At 41.6% G+C, this 23575-nt stretch overlaps 1 protein-coding gene across 2 annotated transcripts in view; it reads left to right on the top strand.

The window, feature by feature from the left end:
• The window catches only part of LOC126162804 (broad-complex core protein isoforms 1/2/3/4/5-like), a 75428-nt gene that overhangs the window by 18865 nt on the left and 32988 nt on the right, over positions 1-23575 (top strand). For both annotated transcript variants that reach the window (XM_049919543.1, XM_049919542.1), the window contains exons 2-3: positions 9963-10148; positions 10274-10495. In XM_049919543.1, coding sequence (XP_049775500.1) covers positions 9963-10148; positions 10274-10495 — 408 coding nt within the window. The remainder of the gene's footprint in view (positions 1-9962; positions 10149-10273; positions 10496-23575) is intronic.

Genomic DNA, 23575 nt, shown 5'->3' with positions numbered 1-23575 from the left:
AAGGCCAAGGCCCATCAAGGGCTGTATTGCCGAAGAAGAAGAAATCTGAGAAAATCAGTGATAGTGAAAGACGAAAACTCACTAAAACTGGCGAAAAGTCACAGGTACAAAAGTAAAGAATAAATAATAAGACACTCTCGTCTGTTGTCGACAAAGGCCTTAATGGTTGAAAGCTTTATTTGTGACAGTCTTTTTCTTGTGCCTATCTGCAAATTAGCATTGAGTAGCAACTTTCCTTTTCATAATATTGTTACCCTGAGGTAGACCTATTTTGACTTTCCTTCCATCAGACACTAATCTGATTTTATGATTAGCATGAGCTAATGTGAACTATGCAATATTTAAAGCCAAGGACATTAACAAATCTAATAAATGAGTCTTTTAGTTAGCTATTTTTCCCGGGTGTTTAAAAGACACATGAGCTGTGCCAGTACTAAAGAAAGGCAATGAGGAAAATTTGAAAAGCTACAGACCAGTTTCCATAATCTCATCCTTCTTAAAAGTAATAAATAATGAGTTACCTGGAAAAATAATACTATTTTTAGAGTTGTCCAAGGCTTCTGATATTTTTTAAAATTCAGGGTGAAATCTCCAGGTCTCTTTGAGTAAAGGACAAGGTTTCACCATGAATTTTTAACAGTTATTTGTCAGCTGAATATCCCCACCTGCAAACATAAATAAGCTTCTGATATTGTTGACCATAAAATCTTACTGTACAAACTAGAAATGCTACATATAAGAGGAATAGCAAATGGGTGGTCCCACTCATACTTGGTAAATAGGATGCAGAAGGTAGACATGGCACAGATTTTCACTGAAACAGTTATCAGACCCCAAATATTTTATCATAGGTGTTTCACAGTGGAGTATCTTGGGACTAGTTCTGTTCTTAATATTTACCAATGACTTTCCAGGCAATATAGAGAAAAAATTCTCTTTGATGATGGCAAAAAACTACAGTCACTGATATAACATCAGAACTTCTGGTTGAGAAGGCAATGAAATCATCAGTGATGTGTTCAGTTGCATAGCATATAATAAATCAACACTGAACAGAAAGAAAACAAATATGAATTTTAGCCAAAATAGGGTAAATAACACTGTCATGTTAAGCATAAAAGATATTTCTGTAAACTGCGTAGCAAATACAAAGTTTTTAGGGACAAATATTGATTGTCAGTCAATATGGAATGAACACACAAGGTATTGGCAAAGAGAATGTCATTATCATCCAAATGTAACAACCAGTTTCTTGTGAATTTTAAAATTTTCCCAGCAAATTGAATGTTTAAACAAATTTTGGGCTTGTAGCTGGTCCTCATTCAATACATTCCATGATATTTCAACTGGACACATGCCAGTCATCCTCACATGAGCCCTGGAAGTCTGTTGACAGACAGACCACGCTACCCAGCGGCAGCAGACACACTGGTGGAACTCAGCTGTCCTCTGCATTACCACTCACTGCGGCCATCGACACACTCTGTCATCCTTGATTAGAGAAAATCGTGGAGATGGAGTTCCATGCACTGTCAGACTGTTAGCCATTATTGTAGCTCACAAGTTTTCTGCCTAGCTTATGCCCACAGATTCTTTAATAATGAAGTCCCAAAAGTCCAATAGTGAGTGACACTGGAGATCCTACATGTGATTTAGCCAAGTATATCACTTCTTTGCTGAGACTGTTGGTGGGCAAATGTACACATCACATCTGTCAATCGGCTGACCAATAGACTGGAGGGGGGCTCTCTGTCTAAGCAGTTTGAACAATTTATTTAACTGTGATGTGGTGTCACTTTTTATATACATCCCACTCACAGATTCTTTGGCCATAATTGGCAATAAATTTCACGTGGATATCCCTTTTTTGTTTTGGCACGCTCTTTCTTCAACCTATTTTATGTTCGATCAAGCATATTTTGAGCACACTGACTGTGTCATCATGGGCACCCCTCTGCCTCCCTTGATGACCAACCTTTTTACAGAAGATTTCAAGGAGAGAGCACATGAATCAGCTGCCCTTAAATCAGCTGGAATTACATGGAAAGTACTTTTCATAGAGTGCTCTTATGGAGAAGAAAATTACTGGAGTTTCTTGATCACCTCCAGTCATTCATATTTCGTTCACTGTGGAAATAAAGATGGTTGTCTCCCTTTCTTCCTTATTGTGGTTATATGGGTGAATGATGGTGCTATGGCATACACAGGTCAGCGCGCGCACCCACACACACACACACACACACACACACACACACACACACCATGAAAGACTTACACTGAACATCAACACTGCACTCACCTTTTGTAACCAAGCAAATCTGCTATTGCCAAACATTGTATTTCCACTGGACATTCACTGGAGTACACTAAAACAATGATTCTGATCTTTTTGGGACTCCATTATTAAAGAAGTCATGAAAATACTCCTTGCAGAAAATCTGATGAACCATGATAGTGACTAACAGGCAGATGTTGCATGCAACCCAGTCATCTCCACGATTTGCACTAGTAAAAGACTAAGGAGTGCACCAATGGCCACGGCATCTGGCAATGCAGAGAACAACTTAGCTCCATGGTTCCACTTGCTGCTGGGTAGTGTGGTCCATCTGTCAACTTGATTTTGATGCATGTGCAGAACACTCAGTGTGCTATATATTGCATAATGAAGGCTGTCTTTGTCAGTCTTTGATGGCTCACTTGAGGATGAGTCACAGGTGCAGCATTGAAATATCGTGGAATGCACTGTATGCTGCAAGCCAAAAATTTATCTGAACAGCCAGTTGCTTGTGGCAACATAATTTTCTCAGTGGACACTCATTTCTTCATTATGAGATTCATTTTTGCAGATCAAGTGTATAATAAGTGGAAACACTTTCCAAACAGTAGAAAAACTGGTCAACAATTAACAGTAGTTGGGCTCATTGTAAACAAATATTTAAAAATAGAATGGGTACCCTTACTGTGTCAAGTGACCAAGCTGTTGTGCATATCAGGGAAAAAATTAGTATCTCACAAATATCTCTATACAAGACCATGGGACAAGAGCCAGTTTGGACTAATATTTACCAAGGAAAAACAAACAAAGAAAAATATCTAAACAGCATTTTCTGTCACTGATTAAAGTTGTGTAATAATTTGCCCAAGGAGGTGAAAGATATGACAAAAATTCACCATTTTGTTGATTTCGACATCTCACTCAGACAGGCAGAACAGAACGGAAAAGTACAAAGATACTAAATAAACAGTGTATAATTACTTTTTAGTGTTATTAATGTGACTCGTTCCCAGTATATATGTACATAACTGAATGAGGTAATGCATCTATTAAGAAACTGTAAGAAACTGGCCTCAGTTTTAGGAGACTGGATGCTCGTGCTATGTTCAGCCATCCTAATTTAGGTTTTGTATGGTTTTCGTAAATCATTTCTGGTAAATGCCAGGGAGATCCCTTCAACAAGCTACAGCTAATCATCTGTACTCACTGAATATATGTTTCCGTATACATCACTTATGTTTTCCTTGTATTTAGTTGACAAATCCTGTATCATTGTAAAATGATCCTTGGATGAATAAATTACTAATACTAAAAAATATTATTAAAATGTTAGAAGTAGTCACAATCAAGCTACAGTAGTCCATTGCAAACAGTATTGTAAGGTGCTTAAAATGTTATTAAGAAGACAAAGATTATGTGGTACGCAAATAGAATAGCTAATTCACAGGATAAAATTAGAACCGTATGGTCAGTCATGGAGGAAGTGTCTGGTCAACAGCACAAGGTTGACAATATAAAGTCAGTTCATAGTAAAAATATTTCTGTTACTGATACGTCAAACAAATTTACACTATTCAACAATCACTTTCTGAGCATTGCTGGTGAATTAAATAAAAACCTAGTTTCTACAGGGAATCATTAAATCTCTTGGAAAGTGCCTTTCCGAGATTGATGTCTGAAATACTCTTCTGTGATACTGATAAGGGGGAGATTGACTCAATAATTAAATCACTGAAGACTAAGGACTCTCATGGATATGATGTAGTGCCTCGCAGAATGTTAAAGTACTGTGCTGCACAAGTTAGCCCTGTACTTAGCCATATTTGTAATTTTACCTTTAAGAATGGTCGGTTTCCTGAATGATTAAAGTACTCAGGAGTAAAGCCACTTTATAAAAAGAGAGAAAGGGTTAATGTAGACAATTTTAGACCTATTTCTATGCCATCAGTGTTTGCTAAAGTCATTGAAAAGGTTGTGTATGTAAGGAAAATTGATCATTTTATTTTATTAAGTTGCTGTCAAATATACAGTTAAGTTTTAGAAGTGGTTTAATAACTGAATATGCTATATTATCTTTTCTCTGTGAGGTACTGGATGAATTAAACAAAAGGTTTCAAATGCAATGCATCTTTTGTTATTTAACTAAGGCATTTGATTGTGTTGCTCACAAAATATTGCTCCAGAAGTAGGACCATTATGGAATACGGGGAGTATCTCACAGTTGGTTCACCTCTTACTTTAACAACAGACAGCAAAAGATCATGATCCTCAATGTTGAGAATAGCTATGATGTGGGGTCTGAGTGGGGCACGGTCAAATGGGGTGGGGGGGGGGGGGGGGGGGGATCAGTGCGCCCCAGGGATCAGTGCTGGGGCCATTCCTGTTTCTTATTTATATAAATGATATGCTCTCTAGTATGACAGGTGATTCTAAAATATTTCTGTTTGCTGATGACACTAGCTTGGTAGTAAAGGATGTTGTGTGCAACATTGGCACTGTTTTGAATAGTGCAACTCATGACATAAGTCCATGGCTTGTAGAAAATAAACTAATGCTAAATCATAGTAAGACCCAGTTTTTACAGTTTCTAACACATATTTTGACAAAACCCTACATTTTAATTTCACAGAATGGGCATATGACTAGCGAAACTAAACAGTTCAAACTCTAGGCATTCATATAGATAGTAAACTGTTGTGGAAAGCCCATGTTCAGGATCTTGTTCAAAGACTTAATGCTGCCATTTATACTATTCGAATGGTATTTGAAGTAAATGATAGCTTCACACGAAAAGTAGTCTACTTAGCTTATTTTCATTCCCTTATGATGTATGGTATTATATTGTGGGTTAACTCTTCCCATTCTTAAAGGGTATTTTTGGTTCAAAAACTGGCGGTTCGGGTAATAAGTGGTGTAAATTTGCAAACATCTTGTCAATACCTGGTCATTGGTCTGGGTATTCTGACACTGGCCTCTCAAAAAATATCTACACACACACACACACACACACAGGGTGTACAGCGTAGTTTGGTAATTTTCCGATAGTCAGATGCCGCATTGATGGATTAGCCATGCTACAGAAGGGGACAGCTATTTCATGAAATGGCCTCCCCAATCACCAGATCTCTCTCTCTGTGTCTTTTTTCTGTGGGGACACATTAAAGATCTGGTGTATGTACCGCCTCCACAACGTGATGTACCAGAGCTCCGGGAGAGAATACAGGAAGCAACTGCCACAGTCGATGATGCCATGCTAGGACGGGTATGGCAAGAATTCGATTACTGTATTGACATCTGCCAGGTCACTCATGGTCCGCATAATGTTTATAAAGAAACTTTCAGAGTTTCACTTCAAAATACAATATGTATGACATCTGTACAATGTTTAGTTCTTGTACAATAAATAATTGAAAGTGTTCCTGGACTTTGTGTACACACACACACACACACACACACACACACTCTCTCTCTCTCTCTCTCTCTCTCTCTCTCTCTCTCTCTCTCTCTACGCAGCCGAGACCACAGTAGTACAAGGACAGACATGAATCAAACAGATAGAGAAGACAGAACAAAAAATACTCAGGAAAATATTCAGGGTGACACAAAAAGATGGGGTTTGGATAAAGATGGGGTATGGATAAAGAGGGCAGCTGAAAAACTATATGAACACAGAGGAAATAACAGACCAAATAAGAAAACGTAGACTACAGTTTCACGGACACCTCAGCAGACTGGCACCACATAGGATAATGAGACAGATGTTGGACTGGGTTAGCACAAGGATAAAAAACAAATGGATGAATGAAGTGAGAAATGACGTGGGTGAATGAAGTAACATTGAACAACTCAACATCACACAGGAAACAATACAAAACAAAACACTCCTTAGGAACCTGATCAGAAGAAACAAACTACAAGAGACACCACACAACAAATGAACACAATGGACCAAGCAGAGATGACAAGAACACAGCCAGAGTATGAAGGAACACTGGGCAAACAGGAAGAAAGAGAAGCCGAAGAGAACGCAGGTACTAAAGTGGACCAAAGAACGGAAGCAGAAAAACAGCACATGAATGAGGGAAGTTTGGGCAGAATGTAAAGAGAAAACAGGGGAATGGACATGAAGTTTAGTCTCAATGCACTCTTCAAGGGCATAACACAAATAATAATTTTTATATATGAAAAATCAAAACTGAATGGTTTCCTCATGGGTCACTCCTTCTGTTCTGTAAAGGAGTTCCAGGAAAAATTAAGCTGATTCCTGTTATACTGATGATTGCCTTTACATAAACATATGGCTTGTCTTTTTTTTTTCCATAAACATTTTAGTTTATCTGTTATTACTTCTGTGTTGTAATTTCATGTACTGACACGTTTCATGACCTTGAAGATTTGCTCCTCAATTTGGTTCTACAGAACTATATGTATAAAAAAAATCTTAATCCAGAAAAAGGCTTTCATGTGATTGTGTGGTGTCAAGGCACAAACTTTGTGTACGCCACTATTCTGCCATGTAGCAATTCTAAGACTGCCAACCCATCACATTTACAGTCTCATGACATTGTTGTATAATGTGAAATCATCAAAATAAGAACTGCAGCAATAATTCAACAAATACTAGAAAAAAAGTATGCATTTACGTAAACTTCTCTAACTTTAGTCCAGAAAGGTACACACTCTTCATGGAATTTCATTTTCATCAGACCACCTACAAAATAGAAAAATGCTAACAACGAACCTCAGAAGTTTCAACTCATAAATGGAAACCTTGAACTATACATACATCTTTCTACAATAACATACTACTCATGTGGCATACCTATGCAAATCTCTTGGTTCTAACACTTTTTAAACTCAAGATTGCATTTCTTTGTTATACATGTGCATCAGAAGTAGTTTCCCTTGTAGTGACATTGAAGTAGATAGTTCATGTGAGTTAGTATGGGTAAATTCTATATCTGACAACTGGAATTCATTAATGGTTGGTTCCTTTATCGACCCTGACTCAGATGATACAGTTGCTGAATATTTCAAAGAAAACTTGAGTGCCATATCAAGTAGGTACCCCACTCATATAATTATAGTTGGTGATGACTTCACTCTACCATCGATTTGTTGGCGAAAATACATGTTTAAAGTCGATGGAAGACATAAAATTTCATCCAAAATCATACTGAATGCCTTCTCAGAAAATTATTTTGAACAGCTAGTTCAGGAGACCAGTCGAAGTGTAAATGGTTGAGAAAACATACTTGACCTCTTAGCAACAAATAATCCTGACCAAATAAGGAGCATCATGATGGATACAGGGATTAGTGACCACAAGGTTATTGTAGCTAGACTGAATACCCTAACATCCAAACCTACCAGATATAAACAGAAAATACTTATGTTTTAAAAAGCAAATAAAAATTTGTGTGACATCTTCCTAAGAGAGAGTCTTCACTCCTTCCTGTCTGAACATGTAAGCATAGACCAGATGTAGTTTACCTTCAAAGAAATGATATCAACAGCAGTTGAGAGATATATACCAAATAAATTAATAAGAGATGGTACTGATCCCCCCACGGTACACAAAATAGGTCAGAACACTATTTCAGAACCAGTGAAAAAAGCATGTGAAATTTAAAAGAACACAAAATCCCCAAGATTGGCAAAGTTTTACAGAAGCTTGAAATTTAGTGCAAATTTCAATGTGAGATGCTTTTAATAGTTTCTGTGATGAAACTCCATCTCAAAATCTGGCAGAAAACCCAAAGAGAGACTGATCATATGTAAACCACTCCAACAGCAAGATGCAAACAATACCTTCACTGTGTGATAACAATGGTGATGTTATTGACAACAGTGGCACTAAAGCAGAGTTACTAAATTTCTGAAATTCCTTCACAAAATAAGATGAAGTAAATACTCCACAGTTTGAATTGAGAACAGCTACCAACATGAGTAACTTAGAAGTAGATATCCTCAGTGTAGCGAAGCAGCCTAAAACACTTAATAAAGGCAAGGCTTCCAGTCCATATTGTATATCAGTCAGGTTGTTTTCAGAATATGCTCCATACCTAGCAATCGTATACAATTGGTTGCTCGTTGAAAGGTCTGTACCCAGGGATTGGAAAGTTGCAAAATCAGACCATTACTCAAGAAAGGAAATCTGAGTAATCCACTGAATTACAGACCCCCTATCACTAACATCAATTTGCAGTAGGAATCTGGAACATATATTGCACTCGAATATTATGTATCAGCTCGAAGAAAACAATTTATTGACAAATAACCAATACGGATTCAGAAAATATAGTTAATGTGAAACACAACTAGCACTTTATTCCCATGAAGTGTTATCAATAGGGGACATCAAATTGATTCTATATTTGTAGAGTTACAGAGGTCTTTTGATACCATTTCTCACAAGTGTCTTCTAATTAAAATGTGTGCCTATGGAGTATCATCTCAGTTGTGTGACTGGATTCATGATTTCCTGTCACAAAAGTCACTGTTCGTAATAACTGATGGGAAGTCACTGAGTTAAAACAGAAGTACTATCTGGTGTTCCTCAAGGAAATGTTATAGGCTCTGTGTTCTTCTTGATCTACATAAATGATTGTTTGCAGATGTTTCTGTCATTTACTGTCATGTAATGTCATCAGATGACCAAAAGGAATTGCAAAATGATTTAGCAAGATATCTGTATGGTGCAAAAGTGGCAATTGACTCTAAATTACGAAGAGTGTGAGCAGTAGAAAGAATGAACCAAATTTCAGTTACACGATAAATCGCACAAATCTAAAGCCTGTATACTCAGTTAAGTACTTAGGGATTACAATTACAAATAACTTTAATTCAAATGATCACATAGATAATGTTGTGGGGAAAGCAAACCAAAGATTGTGATATAGTTGCCAAACACTTAGAAAATGTTACAGATTTACTAAAAAGACTACTTACACTATTCTTGTCCACTCTCTTCTGGAGTATTGCTGTGCAGTGTGGGATCTGCATCAGATAGGATTGATGGAGGACATAAACAAGTTCAAAGAAGGGAAGTTTTTTTGGTATTATTGGAAAACAGAGAAGAGAATGGCACATATTTGATACATGAATTTGGATGGCAGTCCTTAAAATGTAGGTGTCTTTTACTGTGGCAGGATCTTCTAATGAATTTCAATCGCCAGCCTTCTCATCAGAGTGTGAAAATATTTTCTTGGTGCCCAACTATATAGGGAGAAATAATCGTCATAATAAAATAAGAGAAATCAGAGCTTGCATGAAAAGATTTAAGTGTTGGTTTTTCCCATGCACTGTTCAAGAGGGGAATGGTAAAAAACTAGCTTAAAGGTCATTCAATGAACACACTGCCAGACACTTAATTGTGAGTTGCTGAGTAATCGGGTAGATGTAGATAAACAAAGAAAGATTGTCACTAATCTGAGGATGTCTCAAAAAGTAAATCAAAGCTTTAAACTACCAGTATATTTATTACAGTGGAGCTTTGAGGTTTCGCCCATTGGGTAAGACTGATGCTTCCAGTTGATATGAGACGTGTGATCAGATAATGGGAGATTTCTCTTAGATTTGTGTCCTAATCTAGCATCAAGTTGTACTCTGATAAGGAGTCAGAGTCCATACCATTAAAAACTTAATTATGTGACAAATTTAATGTGTTTATATCTCTCCATTCTAGATGGGCAGTAGTCAGCAGTACTCACTCAGATGGAATAATTACCCAACCCATGTAACAGGAGGTTTTAGTACATTGAGGAATGATGAAGAGTTAGTGGATGTGACACTGAGCTGCGAAGGAAAGCGCATTCGGGCTCACAAAATGCTTCTTTCAGTGTGCAGTACTTACTTCAGAGAGCTTTTCAAAGTAAGGAAGGTTTACTCACAAAAAATGAAAATTCTGGATTTTTTTTTACCAATACTGAATATGAATTCATTTATTATTAGTTGCAGAGAAGTAAACTTCTACAAAAAAAGTGTTTCCATTTTCAGGAAAATCCTTGCCAGCATCCGGTAATAATTTTCCGTAATGTCAAGTTTGAAGACCTGGTGGCTCTGTTAGACTTCATATATCTTGGTGAGGTGAATGTGATGCAGGAACAGCTCACATCCTTCCTCACAACAGCAGAACTGTTGGCAGTACAAGGTCTGTCAGATGATACAGTTAAAGACAAGTCAGCAGCCATGGCTGACAGTCTCCTGCCAGAGAGAGAGGTAAGTTGGAATACTTGCAAACGTCTGCACTTTAGTTAACTATGCATAGATGAGACTCCACCTTTACAACCACTTGTCCCTGTTTCTATAGTTTCATTGAATCCCTAAAGACAAATGTCTTTCGTAATGGACTTCTCTGATTTCCTTCACTATTCTTCCCTAGTTGCAGGTTGTGCTTAGTCTTTAATGAGCTCTCTCTCTCTCTCTCTCTCTCTCTCTCTCTCTCTCTCTCTCAGATACCTGCACGGGGGTCAGTGTTTTGGAAGAACAGAATCAAATCCTTACTTTGAGAACCTGGTTCCACTACGCCTTTCTGTAAATTATTTCAGGCAAATGCCAGCTTGTGGACCTCAAAGTACTGTGGCCAGTCTCATAAGTTATTATCCCTGCATGAACTGATCCTCCCTTCCTCATTCTTCGTACCCTTCCCCACACTCCTACTAATCATGTGACTGTGGTTTCATGAAGTCATATTATTTCTTTAATTTAGATTTCTGGTTCTTCAAAAGGTTAAAATTTCAAGACATTAAACTCTGTGCAGACTGTGCCTTTTAAAAGAAAATTATAAAATAGGCACTGAGACAATATTATGTAAAAGATAAATTACTACTCACCATGATGAGGAGAGTTGAGTCGCAGATATGCACAACAAAAATGCTGCTATACGTTCGAGCTTTTCGTCAAAAGGCTTTATTCTAAAGCACATTCATGCTAGCATAACATGCACACTTATTGCCACAGTCTCTGACTGCTGAGGCCAGATTGTGTGCAGTTACTGCACCTGATGGGAAACACAAATTGTCGGTAGTTGGGGTAAGGAGGAGACTGGGGTGAGGAGGGGAGAATGATAGCAGAGAGGGGTGGAGGTGTAGTGCTGCTTGTGGGAGTATGCAGGAATGTGGGAGAGGTAGAGTAGGGTTGCTAGGTGCAGTTGTGAGTTTTGGGGAGAGAGGCGAAAGGGTTCAGAAAAGGAGAGAAGAAGAGGAGGGGAAAAAGATTAGTGGATGTGTTGGTGGAATAGCAGGCTTTATAGTGCTGGAATGGGAGCAGAGAGGGGAAATAGATGGGTGACGGGCAGGGACTAGCAAAGGGTGAGGCCAGGGGAGTTACAGGAAAGTGGGATATACTGCAGGTAGGGTTCTCATTTGTGAAGCAGTCATTGAAGTAATGGACATTGTGGAGGGCAGCATGTTTAGCAGCTGGGTGGTCCAGCTGTCTCCTGGCCACAGCTGTCGGTGACCATTCATGCAGACAGAAGGCTTGTTGGTAGTCATACCCATTTAGAAAGCAGCACAGTTGATGCAGCTTATTTTGCAGATCACATGAGTGCTTTCATAGGTGGTCCTGGCTTTGATAGGATAAGTGACTGCTATGACCAGAATGGAGTTGGTGGTGGTGGAGGATGTATGGGGCAGTTTTGCATCTTTATATATTGCAAAAATATGAGTCTGGAAGCAAGGGGTGGGGGGTGGGAATTGAAAAGAATATTGCGTAGGTTTGGTGTATAGCAGGATGGCAGAGAATGCGATTCAGTTTCTTCAGTTCTGGGTGATACTGTATCATGAAGGGATTGCTCCTAGTGGCTGGATGGTCAGAATGTGGGAGGTGGTAGGTAACTGGATAGGTAAGGCATGGGAGATCTGTTTCTGTACGTGGGTGGGTGGGTAATTTTGGTCTGTAAAGACCTCAGTTGGACCCTCGGTACATTTAGACAGGGACTGCTCATCACTACGGATGTGACAACCAAGACTGCTTATGATGTATCAGAGGGACTTCTTGGTATGGAATGGGTGAAGCAAATGGAGGAGAAGTTGTTGAGCCTCTGCAGGAATGTGAATAGAATGACCTCACACTCAGTCCAGACCATGAAAATATCACAGTGAATCTGAGACAGGTGAAGGTTTGGAATTTAGGGCAGTTAGGAAGGATTCCTCTACATGGCCCTTGAATAGGTTGGCGTTGGGTGCCCATGGCTATTTGTTTGTTGCTGATGCTTTAAAGGAGAAGTAGTTGTGGATGAGCACATAGTTGGTGATGGTGGCCAGGAAGGAGGTTTTAGGTTTGGAGACAATCAGCCATTGGGAAAGTGAGATAGCTTCAACAGTAATAAGAGCAGAGTGCCATGTGGTAAAGGAATAGGAACTGTAGGGAATTGGTGGCAGAAATGGTTGGTGTCTTTTGTGTAGAGCATAGGTTTTGGGTAATAGGCTGATGGTGTTGGCCCACAAAGGCAGAGATTCTCCCAGTGGGGGCACAATAACTGGCCACAATGGGGCATCCTGGGTGGTTGAGTTAACGGACTTCAGGATTGATGTAGAATGTAGGAGTGGTAGGAGTGAGGCGAGAGACAGACTCATGGTAGAGGTTCTGGGGTGGGCCTAAGGCTTGGAGGTGACTGAAACCTTCAGGCTACTACCTGCAACCTACCCTTCTATATAAAAGACACCTACAGTTTCCTCCACTGACTCTCCACAGTTCCTTTCCCTTTACCACACGGCATCCTGCTCATCACTTTTGATGCCATCTCCCTCTGCACTAACATCCCCAATGTCCGACTAACTCCAAACCAGCAACCTCCTTCCTGGTCACCAAGACCAACTGTATCTTCACCCAATGTTACTTCTTCTCTGAAGGCATCACCAACAATCAGATTTGTGATACAGCAATTGGTAACCACTTAGCACCATCATATGCCAATGTATTCATGCCCCCTGTTGTGGAATCTTTCCTAACCACCCAGAATGCCAAAACCCTCGCCCGGTTCATGATATCTTCATGATCTGGACTGAGGGTTCCTTCAGAACCTGAACAACTTCTCCCCCATTCACTTCACCTGCCCCCCCCCCCCCCCCCCACACAATGGGGCTCACAGTTTTTTCATGAGTTCGTGCATGGCGCACATGGCACTCAGAGTTATTGCAGGCCATTTTTCTTTCACTGCCTGCATTTCCTTCACCCGGCCATCCCACCCTATTCTCGCTCCTTCCCTGTTGCCTCCCTCTTTCCCCTTTCTCAGTGTTCTGATTTGTATTGACCTGGCTATCCAGCTGGTTCCCTGCATTGCTTGCAATTTTGTTCCTTCCTCCTGTTCTTTCATCCTTTTTGGCATTTAGGTCCCCACTTGAGGTTTGACCTCCACTTCTAGATTTTCTGTTTTTAGTGTGAGCCATTTAGGGCAGAGCTCCCTCCCTAGTGTCTACAGTGTGGATTCCTCCTCTCCCTTCCTTCCCCTCTCCCTTCCCCACTGTAGCCCCCTTCCAACCTGCTAGGTCACCAGCATGTGTAGCCAGTCTGTGTAGTGGGGCTGTTATGTACCCATCTGGCTGAGCTCCCTAAGAACACAGGGATCACACTACTAATTCCTGGGCTGTTCCTCCCCATGTATGCCAAGGATGGTTGCTTGTCTTCTTGGAGCATCAGAACCAAGTCAGATGGACCTTGGTGTGGCTGGGTGGCGCCCATGGGGAGAGCTCCTGATCGGAGTGAGTGGTATCAGGATGGATGCTTGGCTCATGAAGCATATCAAGCTGCAAAAAATCCACCCGTGCTCAAATGGCTGTCTCTTCAAATGGTAAAGGATCATTGAATGCTGTTTCATATGACTCGGCAGCCTTCCCTTCACTGGCTACACCAAGGGAGGAGGGTCAGGCTCGACATCTTAGGATGAAACACTTTCCCACTACCTCGTTTGCACTAGGACAGATGGGGACACATTGACCACCACAAAGCCATTGTTTTTTGTGGAGAATATCGAGGACAAGTTTGGTGAACTGGAGTCTCTTAGTAAGATGCGGTCGAGCTCCCTGTTGAACACAGCTCCTTCTGCCGCCCAATCTGCAGCTCTTCATGCTTGTAATCGTCTTGGCAATGTCCCAGTGTTTATTACTTCTCACCAATCTCTGAATATGGTCTGGTCAGTGATTTTTCATAGGGACCACATCCTGCAAACTGTTGAGGAACTCCAGGCTAATCTGGAGCGACACGGTGTTCTTTTGTTTGATGTATGCAGAAGGGTGGCAAACACAACCGCAACCGCACCAATACTGCGCCTTCATTTGGCTTTCGAGGGTGTGCCCTCCCAGAGAAGGGCAAGGTTATGTGCTACAGATGTGACATGAAGCTGTATGTTCCATCACCCATGAGGTGCTTTCGGCGCTTTAGTTTTGGGCATATGTTTTCTCGCTGTACAGCAGACCCTCCGTGTGTTGACTGTGGACATCCACTCCATGAAGGAAGCCCCTTTGTTTCACGACCTATGTGTGTCAGTTGTCATGAACACCACTCCCCTTGTTCATTCGCCTGCTTTATTTCTTCTTTGATTGTCCTTGTTGTCGATTTACTGTGTTGTTATACTGGCTGAAAAATAGGGTGGTGTAAATTTGACACTGACTACTTTAAATGATGCAGTCGACAGTTACACAGTTGCATTTCATAGTTCTGTACTTTCACTGTTCACAATCCCCCCCCAAATAATACAGGGTGTCCCAGTCAAACCTCACCAATTTCAAAGACCCAAGAAAAAAAAACCACATTAGATACGACAATGAAAAATGCACCAGATTGTAGAGCATCTCAAAGAATTTATTTATTTATCATCAATACACCTCTACATGTGAACCCTTTGTAGTACAAAGAATATCGAGTCTATATTAAATTTCTTGCCAAGTTCTTTTTAACATATTCTCTGTTATTGTTGCAATCGCATTAGTGATATGATGTCGCAATGTAAGAATATCGTCCACTTTGGTCACATACATGTGGTCTTTCATGAATCCCCAAATGAAGAAATCAAGCCGCATAATGTTGGATGAATGTGGTGGCCAGGCAAGGGGTTCTCCGCATCCGATTCAACAATTGGGAAATTTCCTATCCAGGAACTTGCGAATAGCCATTGATCAATGCAGCGGAGCTCCATCTTGTTGAAAAATGATGTTAGGTTGCAAGTCTTGTATCCAAGGGTACACAAACTGCTCCAACATGTCCAGATACACGAACCCATCTACTGTTTGTTCCGCAAAGAAGAAAGCTCCAACAATCCTGTCATGCTTTAGCCTGCACCAGACATTTAGTTTAAGGCTATCATGAACATGTTCAATGACAACGTGCAGATTTTGTGAGCCCCAAATCTGCACATTATGTGTATTAACCCTTCCTGATAGATGAAAGGTTGCCTCATCTGAGAATAAACATCTTTCCAGGAAGTTGGCTACCATATCAATATGCTGCAGCATATCCGCAGCAAATTGTTGTCGGCGTGGTTTATCGTTCGGTGTCAGATGTTGCAGAATTTGCAATTTGTAAGCTCACATACGAAGATGCTGGTGAACTACATTATGCAGTGTTGTGCGGGGTACATCAGGTTGGCTAGATGCTTGACGAATTGACTTAGGTAGGCTTCTGAGATACGTTTAACTGATGTCCTCCACTCTCTCTTCTGAAACTCTGTAATGTACACTGCCAGAATGTTTCAGAACACTTCCTGTTCCCAGAAACTTCTTATACCATTCCTTAATTGTTTTCACACCAGGTGGATCACAGTCATACACATGACGATAATTTCTTTACACAGGAACCAGGATTTTTTTTCTGCAGACCACACTACTGCTTGCACGTGCTGCTGTGGAGTCGCCATTTTCACTTCATGCGACCATGCTGCACTCTGGCGACAATGCTTGGCACTTGTGATGAGGGAATATAAATTCTTTGAGATGCTGTACAATGTGTTGTATTTTTCATTGTCATATCTACTGTGGTTTTTCCCTCCTGTATCCTTGAAATCAGGGAGGTTTGAGTTGGGACACCCTGTACACAGTTATATGGCCAGTTAACTATTGGCAAATTTTGATAAGCCTAATTAAAAGGGTGCAGGGAAACATAAGCATACTACCACAGTAGTTTACTGTTGAATATCTATGAGCAGTAAAGACCTAACCACACAGTTCACAGTTCTTGCAGAATAATATGGTACATATTGAACAGACACTGTCATTGTTTTAACACACAGCCTAATTGTGTTACACTTATATCACAGTTAAGTTGATGCAGTGTTGTTGTTCTAACCAACACAGGTTTCTTGTCTGAAACTCGGCCCTGGACTGACTGTCTCCGGACCAAAAATCAGGCTTTATATATCACCACAACAATAGGTACTGAGACTATACATTGTTTGATGTTTAATTTACAGAAATTACAATCAAAACATGACTCATTAAATTAACTGAATACATCGAAAAATTTGTTCTTTAACAGTTTCTTCTACCACAAGGGTTAAGCCGAATTATTTGTTTAAATGGTGAAATTAACAGATATAGTTATACAAACAATACTTTTGACAAACCTAGTAATTACTTTAGAATTAATTAAGGGCTGGGCGTTTTCTAACATGTTTTCGAGTAGAGCCAAATAAATACTTAAAGAATGCCAGTGTTTTGTCTTCCAAATAATTATAATTAGTACAGAATTTATATTTGTTTATAAGTCAACAATAGAATTTAAGTTATGAAACAATTACTGATTTCAACCTATAATGAAAGATATTAACTAGGAATAATCAAAAGAAATTAGGAAATTGAAGACATACACAAAACTAAGCACAAAACTAGACCTGGTGTTATATTCTTTAAAACTGAGGGCCAACATTTCTCTTTTATGAAAATGCAGATTATACTTACTTATGTTAATGGTAATTAGTTAAAAGAGAAAAAAAAACGAATTTAAGGAGGCAGAAGGCAAAATAAGAGAGGAAATAAAAGGATCCAGCTTGCTTCATCACAAAGTCCCTGGATCGCCTGTGGTATGCTGAGGCTTGCCAGAAGTATGAGAGCCTCCATCCAGTATCACTACCTTCAACTTTTGCCTCTGTTACATCCTTTCCACCTCCTACCTCTTCCTTACCACAGCCCCATCTCCCCCTCCCCCTCCCCCTCCCCCTCCCCTACAGTTCCCCATTCCAGAAGCTACTCCGGCTCACCACTGGGATGCCTCTCCCTGGCGTCTCTCATGCCAGAAGCCTCCTACCACAACTTGTACACGAGATGCTCGATCTGTGCATCCCAAGGTTGCCTGATCTCTGTCGGTTCCAGATTTTGCATACGCTTGTACTCCCTCTGTGCTCTGATCCCCTCCACCTCTCAAAGAAAAGAAGAAGAAGAAACGTAAGTCCCAAGATAAGGCCTCCTCGATACCCCGGAGGTGCCATCTCCCCCTTCACAACCTGAGTCTGACATCTTGTTTTATGGATCTAACCCCATCTTTGTCAATGATGACCACTGACTGAGTGACATGAGTCTTGCCACATGGCCATCCATTGGAATTGCAATGGGTACTATCATCACCTACCAAAAATGTCTTGTCTCCTATTCTGTGTTCTGTCATGCTCTTCAAGAAACACACTTCTGTGATGACCACTCTCCGTTTGATGGTTATTGGCCATTCTGTCAGAACCGTGCCGGCCCTGGGGTAGCATCTGGCAGGGTCTGCACTTTGGTTCGCTCTGATGTCATTAGTGACTGGATCCTCCTATGTACCAACCTGGAAGCAATAGTGGTTAGAGTGCAAACAACTCTGTCAGTCACGACATGCTATGTCTACCTCCCTCCAGGGAGGCCACTTCCTTATTTTGAACTGTCTACCTTAATACAGAAACTCCCACCCCTGTTGCTCCTCCCTTGGGACTTCAATGACCACCACCCACTGTGGGAGAGTGCCACTTCAACGGGTAGGGTCTCCTAATTAACCAACTTATTACAGACGATTTATGTCTGCTCAGTGATGGTTCCCCTACCCACTTCAGTGCCACTCATGGCACCTTTACTGCTATCGATCTCAGGATCTCCTCCCCTGCTCTCTTGGTCTTCCCATGATGACCTTTGTGACAGTGACCACTTTCTGGTGATTCTATCATTCCCCCGCTGCTGCCAGGCAGACAGGCCCCCACACTGCGTATTCCGTAAGGCCAATTTGGCCTTTATGCACATCTGCAGTGCACTTCAACACCTCCATCCTGCATTGCGTTGATGTGGTTGTGCAAGGCATCTCTGCCACTGTTCTTCATGCTGCTGGCACTGCTGTCCCCCTGTCCACAGGACTCCCTTGTCATCGACCGGTACCGTGGTGGACCAAGGATGTAGCAGAGGACCGCTGATGGGCGCTGCAGTGATTTAAATGACATTCTTCACAGATTAACATCCTCACTTTTAAGCATCTCCGTGCTAAGGCTCGTTACCTTATTAAGCAGAGTGAAAGGGAATGCTGGGAGCCCTATGTTTCCTACCTGAGGATATATGCCTCTTCACCGCACATTTGGTCCAAGCTCTCTACCCTCCTGGGCTGCCAGTGGCAGTCAACTGTCCAGGGTATTAACCTCCAATGTGCTGTGTGCACTGATCCATTGGTCCTTGCAGAATGCCTTGTGACACACTTTGCAATGGCATCAGCATTCTCTTCCTATACTGCTACCTTTCTCCGGCAGAAACACCAAGTTTTAACAGACCTCCCTCTGTTTTAGTGCGCACCTGCTGAACCCTATAATGAACCCATCACTCAATGGGAATTCCTGCAGGCTTTTACCTCTTTATGAGACATGGCCCCAGACCCAGATCCATCCACACTCAGATGATCCAATACTTGGACATTTCACAGATGCAACATCTCCTCAGGGTCTTCTACTGCATTTGACTCATGAGTGCTTTCCCATCACAATGGCGAGACAGCACAGTTATACCCGTCCTTAAGCCTGGGAAGAACCGAACATCTCTTGACAGCTGCCGCCCAATTAGCCTTGTCGAGTGTGCTTTGTAAAGTGCTTGAGGGGAGCTTCAGATTATGTTGGGTACTCGAATCTTGTGGCCTTTTGCCCCCATATCAGTGTGGCTTCCAGGCAGGTCGATCTCTAACTGAAGATTTACTCAAATTGGAAACAGCAATCGGACAGGCTTTTGCTAACAACCGGCACTTTGCCGCTTACATAAGGCATATGACATGCCTTGGTGTCGTAACATTTTAGTGACCCTCCATGACTGGGGCTTCTGTGGCCCCCTTCTGATTATTATCACCAAGTTTTTATCTCACCAGCTCTTCCGGGTTCGAATTGGCACTTCACTCAGCACCCCTCGGATTCAGGAGAATGGTGTCCCACAGGGTTCCGTGCTAAATGTCACACTCTTCCTCATAGCCACCAATGGGCTTGTAACCTCTGTTGGGCCTGTGATTACCCCAGCACTGTACATCGAAGATTTTTGCATCTAGTGCAGCTCACACTCAATAGCATCTGCTGAGGGCCAGTTACAAGGCACCATCTTGATGGGCCTCTGTGTGGACCATCTCCCATGGCTTCCAGTTTTCTCCCTCCAAAACACGAGTTAAGCATTTTTGTTGTTGACCCACAGTACACCCCAACCCAGAACTTCATTTAAACTACCAGCTCCTCAATGTAGCACAATCCCAATTCTTGGGCCTTATTTTTGATAGAAAAGCTGATGTGGTTGCTCCATATTCACCACTAAAGATTACATACATGCGGAAGCTTAATGCTCTCTGCCTCATGACCCACACAACTTGGGGTACAGACCGTACCACTCTTCTCCATCTTTACCACGCTCTGGTCTTGTTCAGACTAGATTATGGTTGTCAGGTTTATGGCTCAGTGACACCTTCCACTTTGCAACTACTTACCCTGTTCACCATTGTGGGGTGCGTGGCTATTGGTGCCTTTCACACTAGTCTCATTGACAGTCTCCTCACGGAAGCTGGGATTCCCCCTCTACAAATACGACGGAGCCAACTCCTGGTTTCTTACTCAGTCGTTATTCGCCAATTCCCTGAACATCCTGTTTCCAAATGAGGGATATCTCCCCGCTGACAACCGCCCATGGGTGGGATTGCTGGTTGGCATGCATCTCATTTCCCTCTATCGAGGTCTCCTTCTCCACTAATTGGAATGCACCCCATGTCTGTCCTCCCATTCCCCCCATTGGATTGTGCCTAGACCACTGATTAGGACCGACCTATCATGGGGTCCTAATGTCTGTGTCACCCCTATGGTTTTCCAGCGTCTTGTATGTGCCATCCTTACAGAGCTCCAGTCGATAAGGTCGGATATGCTTTCACATCTCCTAATTTGTTCAGACTCAACGAGCACCCTGCAGGCTATCAACTGATGCTATTTTTGTCCCCCTTTGGTTTCTGCTATCCATGACCTTCTCTCTGCCCTTGGCCATGCTGTCTACTCATTTGTCTTTCTCTGGGTCCCAAGTAGTGGGCATCCCAGGGAATGTACTGGCTGACTGTTTACCTAGAGAAGCAGATACGTAACCCCAATTCCCTCTCATGATGCCCACTGCAGGTGTGCGGATCTGCGTTAGATCTCTCTTTTCCCAAAAATGGAATGACATCTGGTGTGCTACTGCTCATAGTAATAAACTCCGCACAGTCAAGGAGTTACTGCAGTTTGGAGCTCTTCCTTCTGCTCCTCTCGCTCTGAAGGAGTCCACTGTTTTATGCTGTCTACGCATTGGTCATACCAGGCCCACCCATTGTTTCCTCCTGCATAACGAACCACCCCACAATGTGATTGAGGAGCTAGACTGACGGTATCCCACATATTGGTAGAATGTCCTCTTCTTGTGGCCCTTCATGCTAAGAATAGCTCTCCAAATTCCTTCATTTTAATTTTAGCAGACGATTCACAGATGGTTGAACTGGTCCTCAGTTTCCTCCATGAAAGTGGTTTTTATTTCCAGATATAAGGTTTTGCTGTACTCCTGGAACAGGGGCAGGATGGTTGTTGTTGGGACCTCTCTTTGTCTTCTTGGTCAGGGACCCCATGACCACTCGCCCATGGAAAGGCCCCCTTTTTCCAGTTTTTAGACTTGGTCTCACTTTTTATGCCTTTTAATGTGTGTGTTTTAAGTTCATTATTTTATAATTTGACTCCCTGACTGGATCCATCCACTTTTAATAGACCCCCCTCCTACTGCAACTTTGGAATCATGAGGCTGATGACCTTGCCATTTAGTTCCATAAACACACTCAATTAATGAATCAATCAATTGAGCTTCACCTCCTCATTCCAATAAGCCACATTCCTTGATGTTGACATCCACCTGAAGGATGATTACATCAGTGCTCCGTCCATCTCAAACCTAAAAATCACCAGCAGTACCTCCATTTCGACAGCTGCTCCCCCTTCCATAAAGCCTAGCCAATCATGGTCATCACATCTGCATTGACAAGCAGTCCCTCTCCAGATATACTAAGGGTCTCACTGAGCCCTTCACAGACCGATACTACTCTCCCAACATTGTACAGAAACTGATTTCCAGTGCCTTGTCTCTCTAGACACCTACAACCTCCCACAAGCACACCATGCAGCCAAAAAGGTGCACTCCCCTGTTGACTCAGCACAACCCAGGACTGGAGAAGCTGAATCACATTCTCCACCAGGGTTTTGACTGCTCCTCATCCTGCCTTGAAATAAGGTATATCCTACCTACTATCTTTCCCACCTCTCCCACAGTGATATTCCACCACCCACCAAACCTACGCAATATCCTCATCCATCCCTACTCTATCCCTGATCCCAATCACTTGCCTCATGGCTTATATCCCTGCAATAGACTGCGATGCAAGACATGTCCCATACATCCTCCCACCATCTCCAGTCCAGTCACAGACATCTCATATCCCATCAGAGGCAGGGCTACCTGTGAAAACAGTAATATGATCTAAAAAACTAAGCTGCAACCACTATTATGCTTTTTACATGTGCATCACAACTGATAAGATGTCTGTCCACATGAATCGCCACTGATAAACTGTTTCCAAGAGACATATGGATCACCCAGGTGCTGAACATGCTACCCAACACATTGTGCTTCACTTCAATGACCGCTTCACATCCTGCACCATCTTGATTGTTCCTTCCAACACCAGCTTTTCTCAATTTCTCAGGTGGGAACTCTGAGCTTTTCTCAGTTGCAAAGGTGGGAAACTCTCCTAAGTCCCTAAAAAAAACCCTGGCGTCAGCCTTCACTAGTGCTTGTCCTTTACCCACCTATCGCCAACTCTGCCCCGACTCATAAACAGTGCACAGCCTTCTATCCCACCACCACATCCACTAGCCTTTTCCCTTCTCTACTCCCTGTTCCCCTCCCCCCTCCCCCCATCCTCCCCACTCCCATCTGCACCTAGCAGTTCTAACATGCCCTTACCACATCCGTGCACCCTCTCACAATTTTAAATTGGTAGAGTCCTTTTGTTGTGCCTATCTGCAACTCAATGTTTTCTGTATACGATGAGTAACAATCTATCCTTTTCATAATATTGTTGATAATTAGTATAAACTTTTATCTGAGATATATATTTATTTGCATGTATCATAACTTAGACCCTTTTTGTCTCGAGCGCTATCTGAGGATGACTTATAAGTAGTCAGCACCACAGCGATATATATAGGGTGATTCAGTTAGTCTGTTCACCTCAGGTTTTTCTGGTATTGTACAAGATATCATAATTCTATTTTCATCCAGATGAGTTGTGAGGTAGGTCTCACTAAATAATGTATAGTCTTCTTTCATAGCTGTATTAATGGCAGATATATCAGTGTCAACTTCACTCTTTTTTTTCCAAATAGGATCTATGTTAATTTCTGCTCCTAGTATCGGAGTTCTAAAAAAGATGAATCCAACGATGTTTCACTCATCAGAATCTGATTACTAGTTTTGAAGTAATTCCAATATTTAGAACTTTGGATTTATTTGTTTTGAACATGACAGAAATTGCTATCTTTTTACAGAAATTCATGATTTCATACCTAAATTAGGAAATAAATCACATCAGTTAAGGAGGAAACAGGATGTGGCCTCGGTTCCCTGAGACTGCAGTCATGTGTGTGTGAGCTGCATTTGTGTGTGTGTGTGTGTGTGTGTGTGTGTGTGTGTGTGTTTGTGTGTGGGCGAGCACGCACCATCTATTTTTAACAAAGGCCCCTAAACTTTTTTCTTTGTGGTAATCTCAAAGTTGAAGACCACCCACAAATTCTGATGACTCAAGAGAATTTCAAATCTCACATCGTTGCAATGC

The sequence above is a fragment of the Schistocerca cancellata genome, chromosome 2 (assembly GCF_023864275.1).
Source record: "Schistocerca cancellata isolate TAMUIC-IGC-003103 chromosome 2, iqSchCanc2.1, whole genome shotgun sequence".
NCBI lineage: Eukaryota > Metazoa > Arthropoda > Insecta > Orthoptera > Acrididae > Schistocerca > Schistocerca cancellata.
The sequence above is the reverse complement of the archived record's forward strand: the minus strand, read 5'-3'. Positions and strand labels throughout refer to the sequence as shown.